The 23,828-nt window shown below is 41.8% G+C and overlaps 1 protein-coding gene across 1 annotated transcript in view; it reads left to right on the top strand.

Moving 5' to 3' along the window:
• cep192 (centrosomal protein 192) overlaps positions 1–23,828 on the top strand; it is a 174,309-nt gene that overhangs the window by 49,243 nt on the left and 101,238 nt on the right. The window contains 9 exon segments of the mRNA XM_034173891.1: positions 6,798–7,021; positions 7,471–7,585; positions 13,052–13,063; positions 18,884–19,135; positions 20,298–20,447; positions 20,543–20,702; positions 20,839–20,962; positions 21,104–21,116; positions 21,119–21,242. Of these exon segments, the coding sequence (XP_034029782.1) occupies positions 6,798–7,021; positions 7,471–7,585; positions 13,052–13,063; positions 18,884–19,135; positions 20,298–20,447; positions 20,543–20,702; positions 20,839–20,962; positions 21,104–21,116; positions 21,119–21,242 (1,174 nt within the window).

Here is a 23,828-nt window from a genome sequence, read left to right as displayed (position 1 = left end):
TACTTTTTTAGACTAAAGCAGAGGGAAAAAAATATGGAATCACTCAATTCTGAGGAAAAAATTATGAAATCATGAAAACAAAAGAAACACTCCAACACAATCACTAGTATTTTGTTGCACCACCTCTGGCTTTTATAACAGCTTGCAGTTTCTGAGGCATGGACTTAATGAGTGAAAACAGTACTCTCATCAATCTGGCTCCAACTTTCTCTGATTGCTGTTGCCAGATCAGCTTTGCAGGTTGGAGCCTTGTCATGGACCATTTTCTTCAACTTCCACCAACGATTTCAATTGGATTAGATCTGGACTATTTGCAGGCCATGACATTGACCCTATGTGTCTTTTTGCAAGGAATGTTTTCACAGTTTTTGCTCTATGGCAAGATGCATTATCATCTTGAAAAATGATTTCATCATCCCCAAACAATCCTTTCAATTGATGGGATAAGAAAAGTGCCCAAATATCAACGTAACTTGTGCATTTATTGATGATGTAATGACAGCCATCTCCACCAGTGACTTACCTCCCTTACCAAAAATAGTACTTATAAGTATATAAAAGTAAACTAGAAGTATATTGAAACATACTTGCATATACTACTTTTTGGTAAGGGCTGACACGCAGGCCCCATATCATCAATGACTGTGGGAATTTACATGTTCTCTTCAGGCAGTCATCTTTATAAATCTCATTGGAACGGGACCAAACAAAAGTTCCAACATCATCACCTTGCCCATTGCAGATTCAAGATTCATCACTGAATATGACTTTCATCCAGTTATCCACAGTCCACGATTGCTTTTCCTAGCCCATGTAACCTTGTTTCTTTCTGTTTAAGTGTAATGATGGCTATCCTTTAGCTTTCTGTATGTAAATCCCATTTCTTTAGGCGGTTTCTTACAATGCGGTCACAGACGTTGACTCCAGTTTCCTCCATTCGTTCCTCATTTGTTTTGTTGTGGCATTTTCGATTTTTGAGACGCATTGCTTTAAGTTTTCTGTCTTGACGCTTTGATGTCTTCCTTGGTTACCAGTATGTTTGCCTTTAACAACCTTCCCATGTTTGTATTTGGTCCAGAGTTTAGGACACAGCTGACTGTGAACAACCAACATCTTTTGCAACATTGTGTGATGATTTACCCTCTTTTAAGAGTTTGATAATCCTCTCCTTTGTTTTAATTGACATCTCTCATGTTGGCGCCATGATTCATGTCAGTCCACTTGTGCAACAGCTCTCCAAGGTGTGATCACTCCTTTTAGATGCAGGACTAACGAGCAGATCTGATTTGATGCAGGTGTTAGTTTTGGGGATGAAAATTTACAGGGTTATTCCATAATTTATTCCTCAGAGTTGAGTGAGTCCATATGTTTTTCCATCTGCTTAGTCTAAAAAAGTAACCGTTACTGACTGCCACAATTTTTTTTTCCTGATTTCTTAGTGTTTCTTAAAGCCAGAAAGTTGCCATTTGAAATTACTTTAGTTTGTGTCATGTCTGTGATCTGCTTTTTTTCTACAAAATTAAACAACTGAATGAACATCCTCCGAGGCCGGTGATTCCATAATTATTGCCAGGGGTTGTACTAACTCAATTTCCTTATTGTTTATAGTTAAATTTTTCATTTGGGTGCCTGCTTATTTCCAAATGTAATACATTTGGTTTTCTCCAGGTTGAGTGACAATGTATTAGCATCAAACCAAACCTTAAATTTTTCCAGTTTTTTCTCCATGTCCAGAATCCGTTCAAGATTTTCACCGCTACAAAACACTGTTGTATCATCCGCAAAAAGGACACATCTCAGTGAACTCGACACCCAACTTATATCATTTATATAGCGTATAAACAACAAAGGACCCAGCACTGAGCCCTGCGGCACCCCACATGTGACTTCCCTGAGTTCAGAATTTGTATTATTGAATTGAACATACTGAAATCTGCCTTGTAAATAACTAGTTATCCATTCATATGCCAGACCTCTGATTCCGTATTTCTGCAGTTTAGTTAGTAGTATTCCATGGTTAATTGTCAAACGCTTTCTGTAAATCAAAAAAAAAAAAACACCTACTGTGTATTGTTTGTCAATTGCAGTTGCTATATTTTCCACAAAGTCCATCAAAGCCTGTGATGTAGTTCGAGACCTTCTGAATCCATATTGTTCTTCACAAATGATGTTATGCTTCAGTAAATAATCATTTAATCTTTCAGCAAATATTTTTTCCAAAATTTTGGAAAATTGTGGAAGGAGTGATATAGGTCTAGAAAATGTGTGTTTGTCACCAGTTTTAAACAGAGGAATTACATTGGCTATTTTCATTTGAGAAGGAAATTTACCAGTACTTAGTGACATATTGCAAATGTAACTGAACGGTTTTACTATACAATCAATACCTTTTTTTAATAAAGCCATATCCAAGTTATTAAAATCAGTCGATTTCTTACTTTTTGAACCATGAACCAGATCAAGTATTTCCCTTTCGTGAGTACCACCAATGAACATTGAAACAGATTTGTTAAATGTTGAATTATTTACCCAGAGGTTATTAGTCGATGAGTCAATTTTACTGGCAAGATTTTTACCCACATTAACGAAGTATTCATTAAAGTGTTCAGCAATAGACTTATCAATTGTGATGTAGTGTTACTCTGAAAAAATGAAGGATAATCTCTAGTTACTCTGTTCTTTTTTACTATTTTCATTTAATAGTTCCATGTGTTTTTGATGTTATTTCTATTTTTGACAAGTAACTCACTATATTTTTTTAATGAGTCTGATGATATAACTTATTCTTATGTTTTATACTTACTTTCAGCTTCCTTAGTTCGTAGTTTTATGAATTGTTTATATAGTAAGTTTTTCTTTTTACATGCCCTCTGAAGCCCCTTAGTTATCCATGGTTTATTGCTGTATTGATTTTTGGATATTTGTCAACAATATGGACAGTGTTTATTATACAAACTGGAAAAAAGGAAATGAAAGCATCATATGCCCTGTCAACATCATACACAAAAACATCCGACACAATTTTGACTTGATAAATCTTCCCTTAAATTTTCAATAGTTTCAGGTGTTACTTTTCTACTCATGAATTTGGTATTGCTTCGATACTTACACACAACCCTCCAATGCAAAAACTGAGAAACTGGCAAGTGATCACTGATATCACGGACCAGTAGTCCCCCACTAAGATTACCGGATGTAGCATTGGTTAAAATATGTCAGTGAAAGTTGAGGCCATAGTTATTCTGCCAGGATGAATGATGGTTGGAAACAGTCCTAAACAGTACAAGGTGTTTATAAATTGAGGTGATTGTAGATGATTGTGAGGATTTAATCTGTATTGAAATCTCCACAGACAAATAAATGCTTATTTCTGTTGATTTTGTTGTACATTCCTAAGATAATGTCTTCAGAGGTGTCAATATTTGTCCCAGGAGCTCTGTAAATACAACTACAACTGTTTTGGAGTTTATAGATGTAATTTCTATGGTAGCACATTCCATGATGTTGTCCACTGTAAATGACATGTTAATGAGTTTACAGTTGTAATCTGACGTTACATATAATGCAACGCCTCCGCCCCTTCTCGTCTGCCTGTTAACCAGGAACAATTCATAACCATCAAGATATACCAGATTTTTATTATCCTCATTTAACCATGTTTCTGAAATTGCAATAATTGAAGAACTTTTTTTGGATGTTTTCAAACAATCATTAATAGTGGACAGATTACGAGAAAGACTTCTGTTGTTGAAATGTATAATTGAAAATGTTTATCAATTTTATAATTTTTGAATTGTTCTTCTGTAAAATATTTGCACTGTCTCAATGTTCTCACTGAAAAGGTATCAGGATCATTTTCAGATTCGATGGGGCGGTTAGCAGAATTATTATAATTAAATGTATCTAGACAGAGCTCCTGGGCTGAAAAAACGGATCATTATCCTTAGTCATTATGTCTCTCTTGTCTCCGGGTGTAGATGATGTGGATGAGTGAGTTGCTCCAGCCTGCATCATGGTGCTGTGTTGTGTTTGAGTCCTCATACCTATTGTTCATACTTGTCCAGCTCCTCGATGTTCCTTTTGCCATAACTTTAGCTTGTTCTGGTGATCCGTTCAGTTTAATGAATATTTTACAGTTTGAAGTCCATGTGCGCTGAATTTTTCCCTGTTTCTTTAAGAAGCGTGCTTTCCTGGCGATGTCGGCGTTCCGTTTGGTGAGATGTTCATTGATGAATACTACATATTTTCGTCCTTGTTTTAACAGTGCTGTTTTGTGTTTTCTGTTGATGAATCTCATGATGACGGTTCGTTTATCACCGTCATTTGTCCGGGGCAAATATACCTTTAGATAGGAGGAAATCAGCAACCTGTTTTTCCACAGAGCTGACCTCCTGTTCACTGGTCTCCCCTCCACTCTCATCTGTTACCGCCCGTGCGTAGGACCATGGTTTGATGTAGAGACCGGTGTTGATGACGTCTTAATTCTGATGTACTGCTCCAATTCAGCCACTCTGTTTTCCAGCTGCACCAGACGCCAGTCTTTCTCTGCATTCTGGAGCCATAATGGCTTCACCTCCTCCACCAGATCCATTATTGATTTCTGTTGCTGCTTCACAACAGAAATCTCCTCTGATAGAAAGTCCAGGGATTTTTTTAATATCGTCACCTTCCTCCGCAGTCAGAACCTTCTTAGGCCCCATGGTCGGCTTGTGGGCTGCTTGGCGATCGCCGATGTTAACAGCCTGCGTTGTTGGCGGCCTCGGTGTTTCCGCGCTGATGGATCCGCGGTGGCTGCACGAGGCCTCGGGGAAGCTGCACTCATGACGCAGCGCGTGGCCTTGGTGAATTCACTACGTTGGGTGGGCCTCGGACGTTGATGGTGTCCAGTTGTGGGGCTAAGTTGCCGGTTGAGGTATTATTCCCGCTGTCCGGGTTGGCAAACACTGCCTAGGCAGATGGCAACTACAAACACCACCTCTGAGGCACAAAAACCCAGGTACAAACTTTTTGCAGCTCGCTCTCTGACATGCAGCTCCTGACTCTCTGACGACACGCAGATCTGACTCTGACACACAGGAGAGAAGCAGATGCGTATTGACATTTCCCAATTATTTAAATTTTTTCCCCAATTATGAACAGTCGCAGGAGAGAAACATTATGAGCTATGTCTTGGTTAACAGATTAAAAGGCTAGAGGCTATGCATGCAATATGTAATAAAAGCAGGGAGGGAGTTGAGCTTCCTGACTGCCTGGTGGAAGAAACTGTCTGAGCCTGCTGGTTTTAGCCCGGAGACTCTGCAGTCTCCTCCCCGATGGCAGCAGGCTGAAAAGACTGAGTTGAGTAGGTGGGGTCACCTGCGATCCTGGTGGCTTTGCAGGTGAGGCGCGTGTGGTAGATGTCCAGCAGAGAGGGGAGAGGGACACGATGATCTTCCCAGCTGCTTTCTCAGTGCGCTGCAGGGTCTTGCGGCAGGATACGGCGCAGGAACCGTAGCACACAGTGATGCTGCTGGTCAGGATGCTCTCAGTGGTACCCTTGTAGAAGGTGTACATGATGGGGGTCGGGGCTCTTGCTTTCCTCAGTTTCTGCAGAAAGTAGAGTTGCTGTTGGGCTTTTTTTGGCCAGAGATGTGGTGTTGATGTTCCAGGACAGGTCTTGGGAGAAGTGTACACCCAGGAACTTTGTGCTGCTCAACCGCTCCACTTGAGCACCATTGATGGTTAGTGGAGCATGCTGAGTGGGCTCTCTCCTGAAGTCCACGGCAATGATAATAATGGTGTGTGTATATGTTAACAAGAACCTAAACAATTTATCAATACATTAAGACAGTAAATTAACATGATTTTTTTTTTTTTTTTTTTTTTTTTTTTATTAAAAGGAAAAGACATTCTGGAATCACACGCCATTCCAACTTATTATAGAAGCTTTGCGCAATTTATTACCACCCTTGGAAAAATGTCAGCTACCTATTTTATAAACACTACCCAAGCTAGAGCCTGTGGATCCCAACGGACAACACGCTAGTTAATTTTTTTTATTGTTTTTTTTTTCCTGGAAAAGTCCGATATAAGTAGTCATTCTAATTATTATTGTTAATAATGAATGTGTGATTTTTCATAATACAAGTCGCACCAGAGTGTAAGTTGCAGTACGTCCAAAACTAGCACAAAACTCACGTGTACTTTGGAAAATGGTAAATCAAAAATGGCTATGGAGATCTAAACGTGATATGTATTGGAGTAGTTTGGCCAAAGATCAAGGAAAGCATGGTCTAAAAACAGTTGTTTAATTATTTCTTTCTTAATTTTTTTTTTCTATATCACAACAAGACGCCTAGATGGATAATCTAAAGCATATATTGATCAGCAAAATATTTGCAATTGATTAGTATGAATGACTTCATGATGAAGTCACACACAGTCAAAAACCCCATCACAAACATACTCGTAAGTATATTAACTTTAACATTGATATTGTGGTGTGAAGCGCCTTGAGGCAGCATTGTGATTTGATGCTATACAAATGAATGAATTGTTGAGCGTGCAGGTTTGGCGTCAGCCCTCTGAGGCCTTTCATTTGCCACTGGAAGATTCTGGCTGCTTGTGGCAGTGCTTTGTGGGTCTGAAAGATGTGACTCGCTTGCTTTGCGGGGTTTTTTATTTTCTCCTCGTGCGGCTGTAATGATGAAATGAGATGACAAAAAAGCTTGTTGTTGGTTGAAACAAATTGTTTTTCTTTCCCCGTGTGTGTGTGTGTGTGTGTGTGTGTGTGTGTGTGTGTGTGTGTGAGACACCAGGGGATGGAGGAGGCGGGGACGGGAGCAGTGGGAGTGATGGAGGTGGGAACGACGGGGGTGTTGCGATCATCCCACTTCCATCCGCTAACATCCAGACCACCTATGATGCGCTGCGTGGGCTGGGGATTGTAGGTAGCAGTGCTGGTGGTGAAGATGAGGATGACGATGATGATGGAAGCGGTCTGCCAGGACTCGGATGGAGCAGATTTTCCAGACGCACTGAGGTAGAAGTGAAGTGTTTGACACAAATCATTGGGAAGTGAGTTAAATGGAAAAATGAGTGAAGTTAATTTGACAATTTGTGCTTTTCTGGAAAACTGTCATTCAGCTACAGATGATCCCAGCCCTGTTCTCAAGTGTCTTGTGGATGTATTAAAACTGTGTGTGTGTGTGTCCGTCCATCTCTAGAGGTAGATCTCAGAAACTGCCCAGTGGAATATTGTCATATTTGGTGTAATATGGATATGAATCTTTAAGTCCATCATATCAGAAGATGGCTTGATGACATTACAAATATTAATACAAATAACAAAAAAAAACCCAATTAAAAATGTAACCTGCTAACAAATAAGGGGACACTGGGTGTGACATTACATTTGTCTTCTGAAGCGCGGGACTTCACAGTTAAAAAACAAACAAACAAACAAAAAAAACCTTGGAATTGTATTTTCAGATTGGTGACCGGGTGGGTCCTGTTGGAACAGGAGAGGAACTGTCATCTGGAGGAACTCTGCGCACCTCTCACATCCGCTGGAGTACGGTCCTGGACCAAAAGGAGGTGCTGGTCAGTAGTGCTGTTGTATCTGCTTACACAAAACGGTTTTTACTTCTAATTTCAGACATGAGCAGACTTGCCTCTGATGTAATACATGCGCACAGTCATCTGTACAAAATGGCGACGTACATGGTAATGTCTGAAACGACATATTACTATGGACTTCCTTATGGTTAAGGTCTATGGCTGTGGTGACACCTTTATGGGTACCAGTTGGTGATGGGGCAGATCCAAATCAGTATCAAGTTCCAATACCAACGTAATTTATGGATTGGAGTTTTCCAATATTGGAAAACTCTGTGAAATGTCTGTGAAACACAAGCGCTGCCTTTGCTGCCCTGTTTGCTGCAGAGGAGGGGAGGGGTTTCTGAATGGAGGTGTGTCTCAAACTGAGGCGAATGAGTACTGTATGTGAGACCTCTCTGTTCAGGAGGTCCTTTCTGCGGTTAGCAGCCAGGTAACAGGCAACCATGGAGAGGTTCTGTCGCTGACATGTCCCCTGAGTACCACAAACCCAAGACAGCAACGTGAAATATTTGCAGAGCCATTGAACCGAGAGGCAGACGGTCTGTTGTGACCCGAATCAAACATTTGCGAAAGCGCCATATTAAAGTGTAGGTGACACCATGTGTAAATTTTTTTTTTTTTTTTTTTGGGGAGTATTTGAGTAAAATTAAACAACAGTTTGAAATTCATAATTTCCTGGTGCACAGTTACAGAAAAGATAAATATTTGGATTTTGAGCAGTGCGCCACTAAAAACCAGAAATTTCCGGGCGACTCCCAACATTGGAAAAGAAAGAGGAAGTGGCATCGGCGCCGGAACCATTATCTTAATAGTCCCATTAATTTAGGGATTTTTACAGGCTACTTTTTTGCCTGTTGCCTGGATCTTCACGGGGATCTTCAACACCTCCCTGGAGTCATGCCATGTTCCAGTCTGTTTCAAGTCCTCCATCATAGTTCCAGTCCCCAAGAAACCACATGTCACTGGACTTAATAACTACAGGCCTGTGGCTCTCACGTCTATAGTCATGAAGACCTTCGAACGCCTGGTTTTATCCCACCTGAAGTCCATCACCAACCCCCTCCTGGACCCCCTGCAGTTTGCCTACAGAGCCAACAGGTCTGTAAATGACGCCATAAACTTGGCCCTGCACTCTGCACTCTATCCTGCAGCACCTGGACTCCCCAGGAACCTACGCTAGGATCCTGTTTGTAGACTTCAGCTCTGCATTCAACACCATCCTTCCGGCTTTGCTCCAGGATAAGCTTTCTCTGCTCCACGTGCCCGACTCCACCTGCAGGTGGATCACAGACTTCCTGATGATGGACCGGAGTCAGCGTGTGAGGCTGGGAAAGAATGTCTCGAACACTCGGGCTCTCAGCACAGGATCTCCACAGGGCTGTGTCCTTTCCCCTCTGCTCTTCTCCCTGTACACTAACTGCTGCACCTCCAGCCACGACTCCGTAAAGCTCATCAAGTTTGCGGACGACACCACCCTCATCGGTCTCATTTCGGATGGGGATGAGTCTGCCTACAGGAGGGAGGTGGACCGGCTGGTGACCTGGTGCAGCAGCAACAACTTGGAGCTCAACGCCCAGAAAACAGTGGAGATGATTGTGGACTTCAGGAAAGCCACAGCCCCCCCGCCCTCGCTCGCCCTCACCAACAGCCCCACCACCACTGTGGACTGTCACCACTTACTCGGCACCACCATCACCCAGGACCTCAAGTGGGAGTCAACCATCAGCTCCCTCATCAAGAAGGCCCAGCAGAGGATGTACTTCCTGCAGCAGCTGAAGAAGGCCAAGCTGCCTGTCCAGCTGATGGTGCAGTTCTACACGGCCATTATCGAGTCCATCCTCTGCTCCTCCATCACGGTGTGGTACGCCGGGGCCACAGCCAGGGACAGACACAGACTGCAGCGCATTGTGGCCTCTGCTGAGAAGGTGATCGGCTGTAGCCTTCCATCTCTCCACGACCTGCACGTCTCCAGGACGCTGGGCCCAAGCAGGTCGGATCACAGCTGACCCTTCTCACCCTGCACATGGTCTATTCAAACCACTCTCCTCGGGCAGGAGGCTACGGTCCATCCGGACCAGAACCTCCCGCCATAAGAACAGTTTCTTCCCCTCTGCCGTTAGACTCATGAACACCTCATAACTCAGTCACCTTAAGCTTAACTCTGTCACTTTATCATTTATCACGGGTCACTTTAGACAAATGTACTTTGGTTTTTAATTGCACTCCTCCCCACTGCACTGTTGTTCTGTTTTTATGTTGCACACAGCCTTTCATATTTCATATTTTATCTTATTTTAGCACATATTTTATATTTTATCTTAGCATTTTATATTGCTTTCTGCTTAATTTTGGCACCATTATATCAAAGCAAATTCCTAGTCTGTGAATCCTGTTCATTGGCAATGGCAATAAACTTCTTCTGATTCTGAAATGCATTACAAATTGTAATATTCATGTATTTCTGTTTATGCATTGTAATCATAACATAATTGAGCGTGGAAAAATAAAACAGCACCTGCTTGCGGCAGAGTGCAGAAAAGCTCGGAGTATCTTGTTCTTCCACACCGGCACCAGGATTGGATTGAAGTGGAAAAAAATGTGGATCAGTGTATCCTAGTGCCAGTACAGTCAGCATCAAGCATTGGTGCAGTGGTGTCCTCGTCACAGAATTTTTCAAACACGGCAACACTGTCAACTGCTACCAGTATGTGGACACTTTGCAGAAGCTGTGCAGACGCTTGAAGCTGGTTCATCCTGGAAAAGACACTGTTCTTCAGCATGTATGGTGACATTCATCCACACACACACAAGTCGACAAACTCAGGGCGCACTGCAGCAGCTCCAGTCTTACAACACCTGTGGTGCAGTCTGGATCTCATGCTTTCAGAGTTTTTAACTTTTCCCCAAGCTGAAAGAACACCTGAAGGGACGCTTTTAGACTAAAACTGCACAGCTGCAAGAGAGAAGACACCCAATGTATTATTGTTTTTTTTTTTTTTTCTCACCGACTGGTTGCAAAAACCTGTCCAGAGTTTGTGTAAGTGTGGGGAAAAGGAATGTGACAATGTGGGGAAAGTAATGACGTGGCCTGATGGAGAATATTCTAAGCTTAAGCTCGCCTGGCATAAATGTTTTATTATTGCTGTTAACAGCTCTCCCTGCATCCCACAATCAAGTTTTATGTCTTTTTTTTCAGGACAACCTGTACTTTCAGAATATATATGCTATAGTAGTGTTTTATAAGTGTAATAAGGTTTACAATTAGAAATAAGAAAGGAAAAAGTAAAGCGGGAAATAATTTTCCATACTCATTTATTCAAACACACAGCAACCTATAATAAACCGTTTTGACACTTATAAAGGTAATTTGGGGTCTTGTGTGAGACTGTACACAAAAAGGTTCAAACAATAAACACAAATGCACATTTTGAACAATATATACAAAATGGTCTATGCATTTTGTTTCTTCATCTCAAAGCAATTTCTGGCTGCTATTAAACAAAGGTCACATCACAAACTTGTACTTCTAAGTTGACTGTGTGTTTGTTCTCTCCGGCTCATTAACAGTTTGAGGAGCGGCCCCTCCCCCCTCGCTCCATTGATATGGTAAACAGTGCTTTATGCCGGAGCGAGAGAGCTTGCCACAGGCTTATCTAATAACATTCACAGGCAAACGAGTGGAGCAATCCTGATACGCACACACTCTTTGTTTGAGCATGTAAGATTGTCATCAGAGGCCCTCTGTTTGCCTCACTTTCACTGATCGCTGCACGTATGGTGCAGGGCCCAATGGAGCCAGCAGCCAGGGGGCTATTCAAACAGGCCAACTAGTAACACCATCACTCCTAAAAACAATCTTTGGTTTATCATGTGAGGTAAATCTGCCCTACGATTGGATTTTGGAAAACCATGTGACGGTGAACCAGTTCCGATTGAACACTCACATTGAGCACGTCATCATACAGCTTCTATGAGGAGTACAAAGATGGTTGGATGGCTGGCTCGAAAGTCCGCAAAGTTAACTTTTCAGCAAAAAAAAAAGTAACTTTCTATCTCATGTCATTAAAAAGTTATTTATAATTCAGTAAAACTTGGTCTCATCTGTTGTATACAATGGCGCCGGCCCCAGAGGTTAAAGCAGTTACGTGATTATTGAAGGTAATGTTTTCATTATCGGATTAGCATTTCAGATAACTTTGAAAACCATCTTTGGACCAATTATCTTACACTAACTTTTGGTCTGATAATTTTTAGACCGCTAATATAATTTTGCAGACGTGGTAAACAAAGCTAACAGTACAAACATTTATGAAGTCCAAAATCAGTTGAGTACTTTACTTGTTCATTTCATTTATTATACAGGAAAAAGGTTAAAAGCACAATTGCACATTACCCAGGCCTGACTCAGTTAAAACTGTTTTACAGCAGGTTCCTGTTTACACGGTAAACCTACACACAATCATTTCATTCAATCATGTGGACAATAAACCTAACATGTACAGCACAAATTCATAAAATCATAAATACATAAATAAAAGATAAAAAGATCAGTCAAGTGAGAAGTGGTTACACGAATAACTATTCAATAAATCGTCTCTAAGTTTTTTTAAATAGTATCTCTGAGCTGATAGTTCTAGTGCCCAGAGGGATATCATTCCACACCTTAGTATAGATGTAGAAGAATGATCTTTGTCCATAAGTGTTTTTATAAGAAGGACTTGGAGCTGTTCTGCCGATGTTGATCTGGTGCTCCTTTGAGAGTTTGTAGTTGGTACTAGAGCCACAGAGCTGGTGGCAGGTTGAAGTTTTGTAACTGAAAATAGAATCTAATAGCCATACTACTTATATAGTTGTTGAAGGTCATCACATTTGATCTGGACAGAGCTATACAATGGTGGGTCCAACCTGTAAGTTGACAGCTCTGTTGTACAGTCGAGCTACAGGTTCAAGAATATCATTTTGGTGAGAGACCATATAGGCAAACAATAGGAGATAGAGGAGAGGACTACAGCATGGAGGTACGTATGAGAAACAGAGGGTGTCAAATATGGTCTGATTTTGTTATAGACATACAGTTTTTGTTGCAGTTTCTTGGTCAGAGAGTTGACATGTTCTTTGTAAATAAGATGAGAATCCAAGAGCACACCAAGATATTTATAGGTTGTTATGTGCAGTTTGTAATTGGAGAACATGATTGTGTTGCACATTTGGAGTTGCTTCCTGGGGGAATGAAAATGCATACATTCTGTCTTTTTCATGTTAATACTAAGGTGGTGATCCGTTAGCCAATTTTGGAGTGTTTTGAGATCAGATGACAATTTAGCATTTACAAAATTGGGGTTTGAGTCGGAGTAAAAGAGTACAGTGTCATCTGCATACAATAAAACGTTAGAATAATTGCATATAAGTGGAAGATCATTAATATAAAGAAGAAATAGTAATGGACCAAGAGTACTCCCTTGTGGTACACCGATATTGTATTTAAGAGAACGAGATTTAGTTTGACCAGTTTTGACTATTTGAGACCTGCCACTCAAATAGGATGTAATCATGTCAAGCACACTTTGGGACAGCTTAGACTGAAGTTTACTTAGTAAAATGAGATCATTTACTGTATCAAATGCTTTACGGAAATCTATAAAAACTGCACCTGTAACCTGTCCTTTGTTTAAAGCAGAGCGTATATGTTCAGTGAACAGTAGAGAGCAGACATAGTGGAACATTTGGACTGAAAACCATACTGAGAGTCACTGAGCAGGTGGCTGTTCTCCAGGAAGTTGATAAGTTATTGTTAGTTGTTTAAATGTTTTGTAGTAGGTGCACAGTTCTATCCTCTACAAACAGAGGAGAGCTGGTCACAGAAAAAAAGCTAATTTCTTTTGACCCATACTGATATGCTAGCAATATCACCCAAATCATCCAGAGGTATACAGTTTTACTTATGGTTAAATTTGTTTAACCAAACTAATTTCGGACAAGTTATTTAATTGTCACGTCTGAAGTTATATAAAGTGAAATATCAGATATATGTTTTAGTTTAAAGAAATGCACTAATTTTGAAGGTTTAGTGTGGACATGCTGTGCCCAGTGCATTATGGGTAATCTCGGTGCATTCACGACAGAAGAAATGCATTTGAGGACTCCCTGATCAGGCTCCACATGGACAACAGCATTAAACTCTTTGTATATTGTGCCTAAAGCTCTCGTGAATATATTCTCTGGGTTTATAGACGTTGTATTGCTTTTTTATGTAAAAATGCCAGAAGAAGCCCAGGTTGCTTCTCCATTATTTTCAGTTGGAATCATTGCAGTTGATTCCTGTTTACGCTTTACAGTCCTGCTTTTGTCAAACGCTGTCTGTCGTCTTTGTTCCAGAGTAATATATATAAGATGTCTGAAATTCAGTTTGCGTTTATTAAATGACACGCATCTTAAATGTAGCAGACACGGATTATCTGGAATTTTTTGGCAAGTTTTCACGGTCTCTACTGCCATCTACTGGCCAGTAGAGACATGGCAGTATTCACCCTAAGTACTAAGGATCTGGGCACCAGTAGATTGCAGTGTTCTGTTATTTTAACATTGGTTATATCAGACAGTTATCTAATTACAACTTGGCTTTTTTTTTTTTTTTTTTTTTTTTTTTTTTTTTGCAAATGCCTTTTGTTTTTACAAATAAAAAAATGGCATATTTTAGAGAAGCACATTTATATGTAAACACCTACACACATCTCACATTAAACATGTTGGTTTTTACATAGAATGAATGAGTCAACCAATCAGTGTTAACAGAGGTACATTTTACCCATAATCTCTTGGCATCTGTCTGTTTGTTAGAAAACTTCAGAATTAGTGCATTCGTTGACATTAAGATATGTTAGATTTTAACTTTGTACAATGACAGATTGACATTAATGGAGTTATTCTGTCCGTATTAATTTTATTTATAAATCCAAACCATAAGTCAGCACTGCTTTATTTTCCAAGACCTCCGCCTCATGGCAACGCTGTTAAGTCAGGAGTTGAGCTTTGCTGCTCCTCAACTGCTTCTCTGCTGGGAGCTATGTAATAAACAGGAGCTTCCAGCAGTGGGCAGGGTGCTCAAGACAGAAAGTTGTTTGGGTTCTGTGGTCACTTTGATGCTACCACAAGCGATCGTGGTGTTAAAACTCAAAATCAGCTTGTTAGTAGTTGCAAGTGTACCGGAGACAATACTGGAAGATATTGGGTTTTCTGTAGCTTCTGATAAATTTTGGATGATTTATCGGTTTTAGCTTTATAAAAGATAACTTTTCAGTTAGTCTGCTTATCTGTTATTGAAGCTAACCTTTTGGTTAGCTGTGCCCACTGCTTGCTTGTTGTTGAAATAATCTCGTAGGAAGCAGAACTTTTCAGCTGATCCTCATATGTGTTTATACTGGATGAGGTCTGTGTGCAAAGCTGAACTTTCCCAGAATCATACTACAGGTTGATGCATCTCCTCACTGTTTGTTCACATGTAACTTATTATCATTCTAACAGTAATAGTTTTTGGGGTCATTTCCTCGCTCTCCCCCATGTTGGATGGGTTTTAATTTGTGATTTGCTTATCATTTCCAAGGATGCCGTGGAGTCCACTGGAGTCTGGACTCACTGATGAGCGACTCTTGGATTCTGCCAACCTGAGGAGTGGAATTGGACACAGGAAACCTCAGGACCCTGCAAATGTCACAGTCACTCCAACGCAAGGCACACAGGTCAGCTTTTTTTTTTTCCCCAAACTTTTATTTTCTTTTTAAGCTTCTGGACACAGGCAGAGCTGGGCAGCAAACATTGACGCTGTGTACAAGAAGCGGCAGACCAGGATGTTCTTTGTTAGAAGGCTGGCTTCTTTCGGGGTCTGTTCAAGCTTTATACTTGTTTTATCAGTTTGTTGTGTCCATTGTCCTTTCTATAGTGTTGGGATTGTGGTGTGTGGTGGGGGGGGGGGGGGGGGGGGAGGGGGGGGGGCTAGTGCTGAGAGAAAAAAGGACCATTTTGCGGCTGAACGGCCATGAAGAAGGCGGGATCAGTGGTTGGGACTTGCGTCTGGACTCTGTTGGAGAAGGTTGTGGAGCAGAGGGGCGCTCTCCAAGATCAGGGTGATCCTGTCCAATCAGAGCCACCCCTGAGCTTGGTCTTCTCCCACCAAAGAAGCTCCGTGAGCTCCAGATTACTCTCACTGAGGTGCTCCACTGAGAGATGAAGATCTCTTTTGGCCCTCGTGCCATCAGGCTGTATAATGCAGCCACTTCAGGCAGGAGGCAGGAGAATGAGCTGGAAATGTCCCCAAAATGATCTCTGGTGCCTTGCCTCCTTTCACTTTGATTTTGTTAGTGTTGTATTATTTATTGCTACTTTTCATATGTACTTTTAACGTGTGTGCTAAATTTTACTTCGGGATCAATTAAGTATTTATCAGGCCTGGCTTTTGGATCCGGATATAATGCAGCGGAGGCGACAGGTTGCTATGTAATCCCTATGGAAGGACGCGTTGTGGATATGTAGTGATGTGGAGATGTCTGTCTGGAGTTTATACTTGACATGGACATGTCCTGTCTCTGGCAATCAGCCTGTGAGCAGGACTTATGTCCCTTTTGTCTTTTATTTAACACAATTATGACAGAGTTTGAGGGGAGAAGGCGAGGAAGTGCAGCAGCTGCTGTTTTTTTTTTTTTTTTTTTGCGCGCGAATGAATCATCTGTGAAGATAATTTTATTAATTACACAGATGTATAATAAAACAAATGGTGACTGGTTTATAACACAATTATGTGACAGAGTTTGAGGGGAGAAAGCGAGGAAGTGCAGGAGCAGCCAGTGTTTTTTCCCCCGCGTGCACGCGCGAACGAATCGTCCTTGAAGATATTACTTATACAGATGTATAATAAAACAAATGGTGACTGGTTTATAACACAATTATGACAGACTTTGAGGGGATGGTCTGCGAATGACGTTTAGCGCTGGGAAATATACCGGTTCTTTGTTTAATAAGAGCCGCGAAATATACCCTGGTATCTTGGCTGTGTGCTTAGGGTCATTGGGCTGCTGAAAGATGACCCGTTGCCCCAGTCTGAGGTGAGAGCGCTCTGGAGCAGGCTTTCATCCAGGATGTCTCTGTACTTTGCTATATTCATCTTTCCCTTAATCCTGACTAGTCTCCCAGTTCCTGCTGCTGAGAAACATCCCCACAGCATGATGCTGCCACTACCATGCTTCACTGTAGGGATGGTGTCTGGTTTCCTCCAAACATGACGCCTGGCATTCACACCAAAGAGTTCAATCTTTGTCTTAGACCAGAGTATTTTGTTTCTCATGGTTTGAGAGTCCTTCATGGACCTTTTGGCAAACTCCAGCTGGGCTGCCATGCGCCTTTTACTAAGGAATGGCTTCTGTCTGGCCACTCTACCATACAGCAACTTCTTCCATTTGTGGATGATGGAGGCCACTGTGCTCATTGGGACCTTCAAAGCAGCAGAAATGTTTCTGTACCCTTCCCCAGATTTATGCCTTGAGACAATCCTGTCTTGCAGGTCTACAGACAATTCCTTTGACTTCATGCTTGGTTTGTGCTCTGACACGTATCTGTCAACTGTGGGACCCTATATGTAGACAGGTCTGTGTCTTTCCAAATCATGTCCAATGAAATGAATTTACCCCAGGTGGACTCCAGTTAAGCTGTAGAAACATCTCAAGGATGATCAGTGGAAACAGGAGGCAGCTGAGCTCAATTTTGAGCTTCAAGGCGAAGGCTGTGAATACTTACGTACAGGTGATCTCTTTTTTATTTGTAATACATATCAAAAATCTCTAAACTTTTTTCATATTGTCATTTGGGTTATTATGAGTAGAATTTTGAGGGGGAAAAAATCAGCGATTTTTAGAATAACGCTGTAACATACAAAAATGTGGCAAAAATGAAGCGCTATGAATACTTTCTGGATGCACAGTATGCCACCAAAAGCTCCAGAGTGGATTTGAAAATGGTACCCTCCCAATGAGATGAGAAGGCTATGCCTTCTCAGCCTGTCACCACACCAACAATACTTGACTCATAAAGGGGCCAAAGTGTAGTTTAGCACATTTTTGAGGGACTGCAGAGTATTAGGTCTTCCCATCTGACCGATAATGTGAAATTACTCTCTAGATTTCCACCAGATGACAGAACCAGGATTTAGCAAAACTGACTTGATGAATATGAGTTGAGGTTCCGGTCTGTTCTTTCTGAAGTCCATGATGATTTCTTTTGTTTTTGTGGTGTTCAGGTCTAGTTGATTGACAGTGCACCATGAAATTAATCTCCTTGCTTCATCTCTGTATGCAGACTCATCTCCTCCCGTGATTAGAGGAGGTGATGGTCTGGTGGTTAAGCGTTGGGCTTGAGACCAGAGGATCCTCGGTTCAAAGCCCCCGCCTGACCGGAAAATCACTAAGGGCCCTTGGGCAAGGTCCTTAATCCCCTAGTTGCTCCCAGTGTGTACTGGGTGCCTTGCATGGCAGCAGCCTGACATCGGGTGAATGTGAGATATTGATGTGTAAAGTGCTTTGAGCTTCTGATGCAGATGGAAAAATGCTATATAATGCAGTCCATTTACCATTTTTACCATTAGTCCAACTGCAGTTGTCAGCCACAAATGTCAGTTGTTGTTGCTTGGATGGGTGGGGGTGCAGTCATGAGTGTCGAGTGTAGAGGAGGGCGCTGAGCACACATCTTTGCGGTGAGCCAGTGTGAAGGCTCAGTGCTGAGCTGTCTGGGCCCACTCTTACGCTCTGTGAGCAGTTGGTCAAGAAGTCTTTTAACCAGAGGCAGATGAAGTGAGAAAAACCGAGGGTGGACGGTTTGCAGACCACTCTGGATGGGATGATGGTGTTGAAGGCTGAACTGTAGTCTATGAGAAGTCTGGCGTAGCTCCCTTGTGTCTCCAAGTGTGTGAGGGTTTGTGGAGTACGGCTATGTGGCTATGGCCTTCTCACTTGCCCGATTGTTCCTGTATGCAAATTGGTGTGGATCAAATGAGGGTGGAAGGCTGGAGATGACGTGACTTCTCACCAGTTTCTCAAAACACTGAATGAAGATTGGAGTGAAAGCGAAGTCATTTCGACTGTTTATGGTGATCTTTTAGAGGACAGGCTTAATGATTGAGGCCTTCAGGCAGGGGGGATGATGGCCTGGGCTAGCAACAGATTGAAGATCGTAGTGAACACTTCAGCCAGCTGATTAGCACAACTTTTAAAGTCACCTGCTTTCCCTCAGATGCCGCTGACAGAATGTGACAGCAGCGACGAAGATGGTGTTGATGAGCCTGATGGTGCCAAGTTTTTGTTGGGGTTGAGGGGAGGACCGTGCGGTGATGCCAGTGTGTCTCATGCCTCGGACACTGCCAGCGAAGTTGGTGATCCACTTTCCACCTCGCTGGAGTCAAAATATTTCCTCCAGAGCTTCCATCAGGACCAAGAAGGCTCGGATGATGATGGTTGGAACAGTTGCTCAGACAACCTGGAGCCTGAGTTTCAAAAAGGTTGGTTATGTCTTATTTGGATAGATCACTGTGATGGTCACATGATTACAGTAGGTCACCACAACATTTCAAACATTTACTGAATTACTTTGCAGTGCTCAGATGGCTTGACAGCACAATACAGGCATCTCATCTGACAGCAAACTGCCGCTAAATGTTGAGTTTCTAATCCAGACAATTTGCTGCAGCATTCAGTGCCCAGTTTGCTTTCATCTCCAGCATGGTGTCATTAATGGCTAAATTATAATACCATGTTCTGTCTAAATACAACTTCACTTTGCTGATTGAAAATTTTGGCGAGATTGTTATTTCAGTTTAACCTTTATTTAACCAGCTTAGTCCCATTGAGATCGAATCTCTTATACAAGGGAGACCTGGACAATTATAAAGTCCACCTAACCTGCATGTCTTTTTACATTTTGTTTGATGTGTTTTAAAATCACAGCTGTCATCTTGGAAATGTGTCTTACACAAAATCTAAAGCATTTCATGCTCCTTGGTGAAGTACCGCTATGAGTCGCTGAGCCTGTTAAATCCTCTTTTCGACAATAAGTTCAGTTGGAAGAGTTCCAAGGCTAAAATAAAAGGCAACAGAGGGTTGATGTATACCCTGGGTGCTCTACACCTCATGATGTAAATATGTCTGTACTGTTGTTTTTGACTGTGTGTGACTTTATTTTAAAGTCATTTCTACTAATCAGACCCAGATAATTTACTCATTAGTACTGTATGTGCTTTAGATCATCCATCTTGGCTTCTTGGGATCTTTGAACAAAGTACCCCAAAATCTAACTGCCTCTGGATATCTATCCAAGTAATATTCTCACCAAGTTTGATCCTTCTGCACTTCTTCGTTGTTGAGATACATAAAAAAAAAGGTTGTTCGGGCCATGATTCCCTTGACCTTTTGTCCAAACTACTCCAAAGTCTAATCAGCTCTAGATATCCATCCAAGTAATATTCTGTCCAGCTGTCTGCGAGTTATCTTGTGTGTTACCCTGCTTTTGTCACTTCACGGTCACTCATGTTAATGATGTTGATCTTCATCTTTATTTCATGTCTGTACCATTAAAGTCTGTCCTCAAAGGGTGTTGTATATTATTGTAGCTGCAGTATGTTTGTAGTGTCCTTAGTAAACTGCAGTGTTGGGTTTGTTTTTCAGGTGCTGATGGTACTCATGGAGTGGTGTACCAGAATGAAGAAGGACAGTGGGTGACAGATCTGGCATACTACACGTCCTTTGAGAAGGTGGTGGATGAGAAAACACTGGAGCAGGCTGACCAGTTTCAGACCGAAGACTTTGTTTCTGCTGGTACATGTTGTCTGCATCTCTATTACTGGAATATTATTTGTGTCTGAAAAATGTCAAGCAAACACACATTTTGACACCTTTTTCCTCCTTTGCAGGTGATGCTTTGGAAAAGATTGCTCAAGACCAAGAAGAATTTGAGAAGGAGCACCTGTTCATGCAGGTACACGACATAAAGCACCAGTGTAGCTCAGAAGAATAGATTCATTCATGGTATTATTGAATTAGTGCAGATGCCTATTGCAGGACTTTTACAAAGTGCGCCCTCTTGTGGTTTATCCTTACATATATTTACACAGGGAGGAGCAAATTGAGGCCGCCAGCAGCACCACCTTACCAGTGACTCTCGTGGAAGATTGCAACCAGCAGCCACATCCGATGATGACTTCCCAAGGTCCTCCGAGTTCGAGCAGGGTGATCAAAGCTACCTGCGCCTGTCTTTAGGGGCAGTTTTTCGAACAACGCTCTGAGGCTTAGGCTGCCTAGGGGACGACAGTGATGTGTTTAGTGTGAAGCGGGTCAGTAAAACAACATCTGTGGGTCTCCACCAAAATGAAAACATTGAATTCTTCCTTACTTGACTGGTTTGTGCAGTCGTCTCTATATTGACATAATGACTGAGCAGAACTGTATCACTTTTGAAAATATTTGTTTTCCAGCCATCTTTTGGCTACTCATTACTTCACCGGAGAGGAGGGAACCATTTCCACTGATTCACCCCCCGGAGTTCTCATCAAGAGCTAAATCTCCTCATGACACCACCACTGACCTCAGTGAAGCTGACAGAACCTTAAAGCCAGTATGTCACCGTGCTTCCTATGCTGAAGAAGGTGTTCCTTGTTACTGATATATTTATCACATATTGCAACAAGAAATCTGCACTATACTCATAAATCACCCCCTCATGAGATACAACAAAAAATAGGGATGATAAATCATGCACTTTTCCTATTAATGTTACTGCCCTGGAGACTGTGGCAATAAAATCAGGGTGATACAAACCTTAAAACAGGGCGATACAAAAAAGACATTGAAAATACCAGGATTTGTATTGCCCACCTTTTCATCCAATCAGGAGCCCCCATTTCTCAGCCCCACCAATGACACACCCCGATCTTCTGTTACCCTGGTGGCAAGTGCAGGAACCTGATAAGGATCCAGATCATTTCATTCAACCAAGATGTCTGATCAAGGTGAGTTTTAGCCTCCCAAGCAGGGAGAATTCTACAACTTGAGTCTCCTACTGAAATTGTGAGACATCAGTGAAGAGGACACTCGTGACTTAATATAGAGACATAAGAACAAGAACACCACCAGGAAAACGGAGAGTGATGTGAACTTGTTCACTGATTGGCTGAGTGGAACCAAGAAGGAGAAGAGAGGGCTCCTTGTTCTTTCTTCAGTGGAAGTTGACAAATATCTGGCTATGTTTATACTATCTGATCATTGTTCTTTATTTTTGCTGTAATATGTGATAATATCTTATTACATGTCTGTTTATGTATCACCCTGTATCATATCCCTCGTATATGTATCAGTCCGAGTCCAGAAATACTTATTATATGGCTGGCTGACACGCTACGAGCACTCTGGCTGATTTCCGGTCTGATATATCAGACTGGTTACCGTGACAATTGGTCCGGAACGCTTATTACATTCGTTACAATCCAGAAAGCTAAAGGCTCCAGATGAAAGGATATCACCTAAAGGTGATACTCAAACAAACCCTGGGAGGTACTGAGATCTTTCTTTTACTTGACAAAATCCAAGTCGGACATGAACATACTCCATAAATATCTAAACCCCAATTCCAGAGAAGTTGGGAATTGGGGTTGGGATTCAGTTGAATACACCACAAGGACAAGATATTTAATGTTCAAACTGATAAACTGTATTGTTTTGGTGCAAATATTTGCTCATTTGAAATGGATGCCTGCAACACTTTTCAAAAAGCTGGGACAGTGGTATGTTTACCGCTGTGTTACATCACCTTTCCTTCTAACAACACTCAATAAGCATTTGGGAACTGAGGACACTAATTGTTGAAGCTTTGTAGGTGGAATTCTTTCCCATTCTTGCTTGATGTACGACTTCAGTTGTTCAACAGTCCGGGGTCTCAGTTGTTGTATTTTGCGCTTCATAATGCACCACACATTTCCAGTGAGTGACAGGTCTGGACTGTAGGCAGGCCAGTCTAGTACCCACACTCTTTTACTACTAAGCCACACTGTTGTAACATGTGCAGAATGTGGCTTGGCATTGTCTTGTTGAAATAAGCAGGGACTATTTAAACAGTTCTTTTAGTCAGACAGGGAAGATTGTTTTACCTGCTTTACATGTTTCGGCTACTACCTGTAGCCTTCCCCAGAAGCGTCACAAGATGGGGAAGTGACGTGTCTTGTAGGCTGCTACTTCTTGGTTTGGCCAGACAGCAGGGGGAACTTACGCCCCCTACTCTCTGACGTCTTCTCCAGGACGGCATCCCATGTATTTGATAGGGTGTAGGCCCCCTCATCCGATTCATGCTTCTTGGGCATCGCTTGCGGATCTCGATGGCCTCTCTGATCCAGCGGTGGGATTTATTGCTTTCAGCACGTATGACCCTGGCATTGGTCCAGTCCATGATGTGATTTTTCCTCTTGCAATGGTCGGATATGGCTGATCTGAGATTTTCCTGCTTGCTTGTTCTTTTATTGCTCTTGTTTGTCTGTTGGCTGTTCTTTTTCACATTCTTTTTGATGTTCATTTTTCCTTGTTCCAAATTGTCTCCCTGTCTCCCCAGTGTATGTGTTGTTGCATGATAGACATGGTATTTCATATATTACATCGCATTTGTGTTCTGGTTTTATCTTGTCCTTGGGCCTGACTAAAAGCTGTCTGAGTTTGGTGTGTGGTTGGTATTGATGTTGTATTTTTTCATGACTCTTTAGATGCGTTCACTGACCCCCCCTGATATATGGCAGTGTGACTATGGCCGGTTTGTTTTTCTTGAGTGTTCTTTTTCTTCTTTTGTACGTGTTTTTCTGTTTTGTACCTGTTTTTTACCTTTTTCTATTGCCCATTGTGGATACTGGCAGTTTGTGAGTGCATTGTGTATGTGTGTCTCCTCCTCTTCCCTGTCCTGTGTATCTGTGACTATGGTGGCCCGGTTGTACAGTGTTCTGACTACTGACAGCTTGTGTTCTGTGGGTGTTCTGATGTCCAGTGCAAATATTGGTCCGTGTGAGTGGGTTTCCTGTGTATTTTAAGTTTGATACTGCTGTCTGTGTTGTGGTGTATTTTAAGTCCAAAAAAGCTATTTCATTGTTTTGTTTCCTCTTCGTATGTGAATTTGATGCTGCTTTATGGTCTGTGGTGTTGAGGGGGTCTGTGAGCTGTTGTGTG

Source organism: Thalassophryne amazonica, chromosome 7, assembly GCF_902500255.1.
Source record: "Thalassophryne amazonica chromosome 7, fThaAma1.1, whole genome shotgun sequence".
Lineage (NCBI taxonomy): Eukaryota > Metazoa > Chordata > Actinopteri > Batrachoidiformes > Batrachoididae > Thalassophryne > Thalassophryne amazonica.
This window is presented reverse-complemented; position numbering and strand designations above follow the sequence as displayed.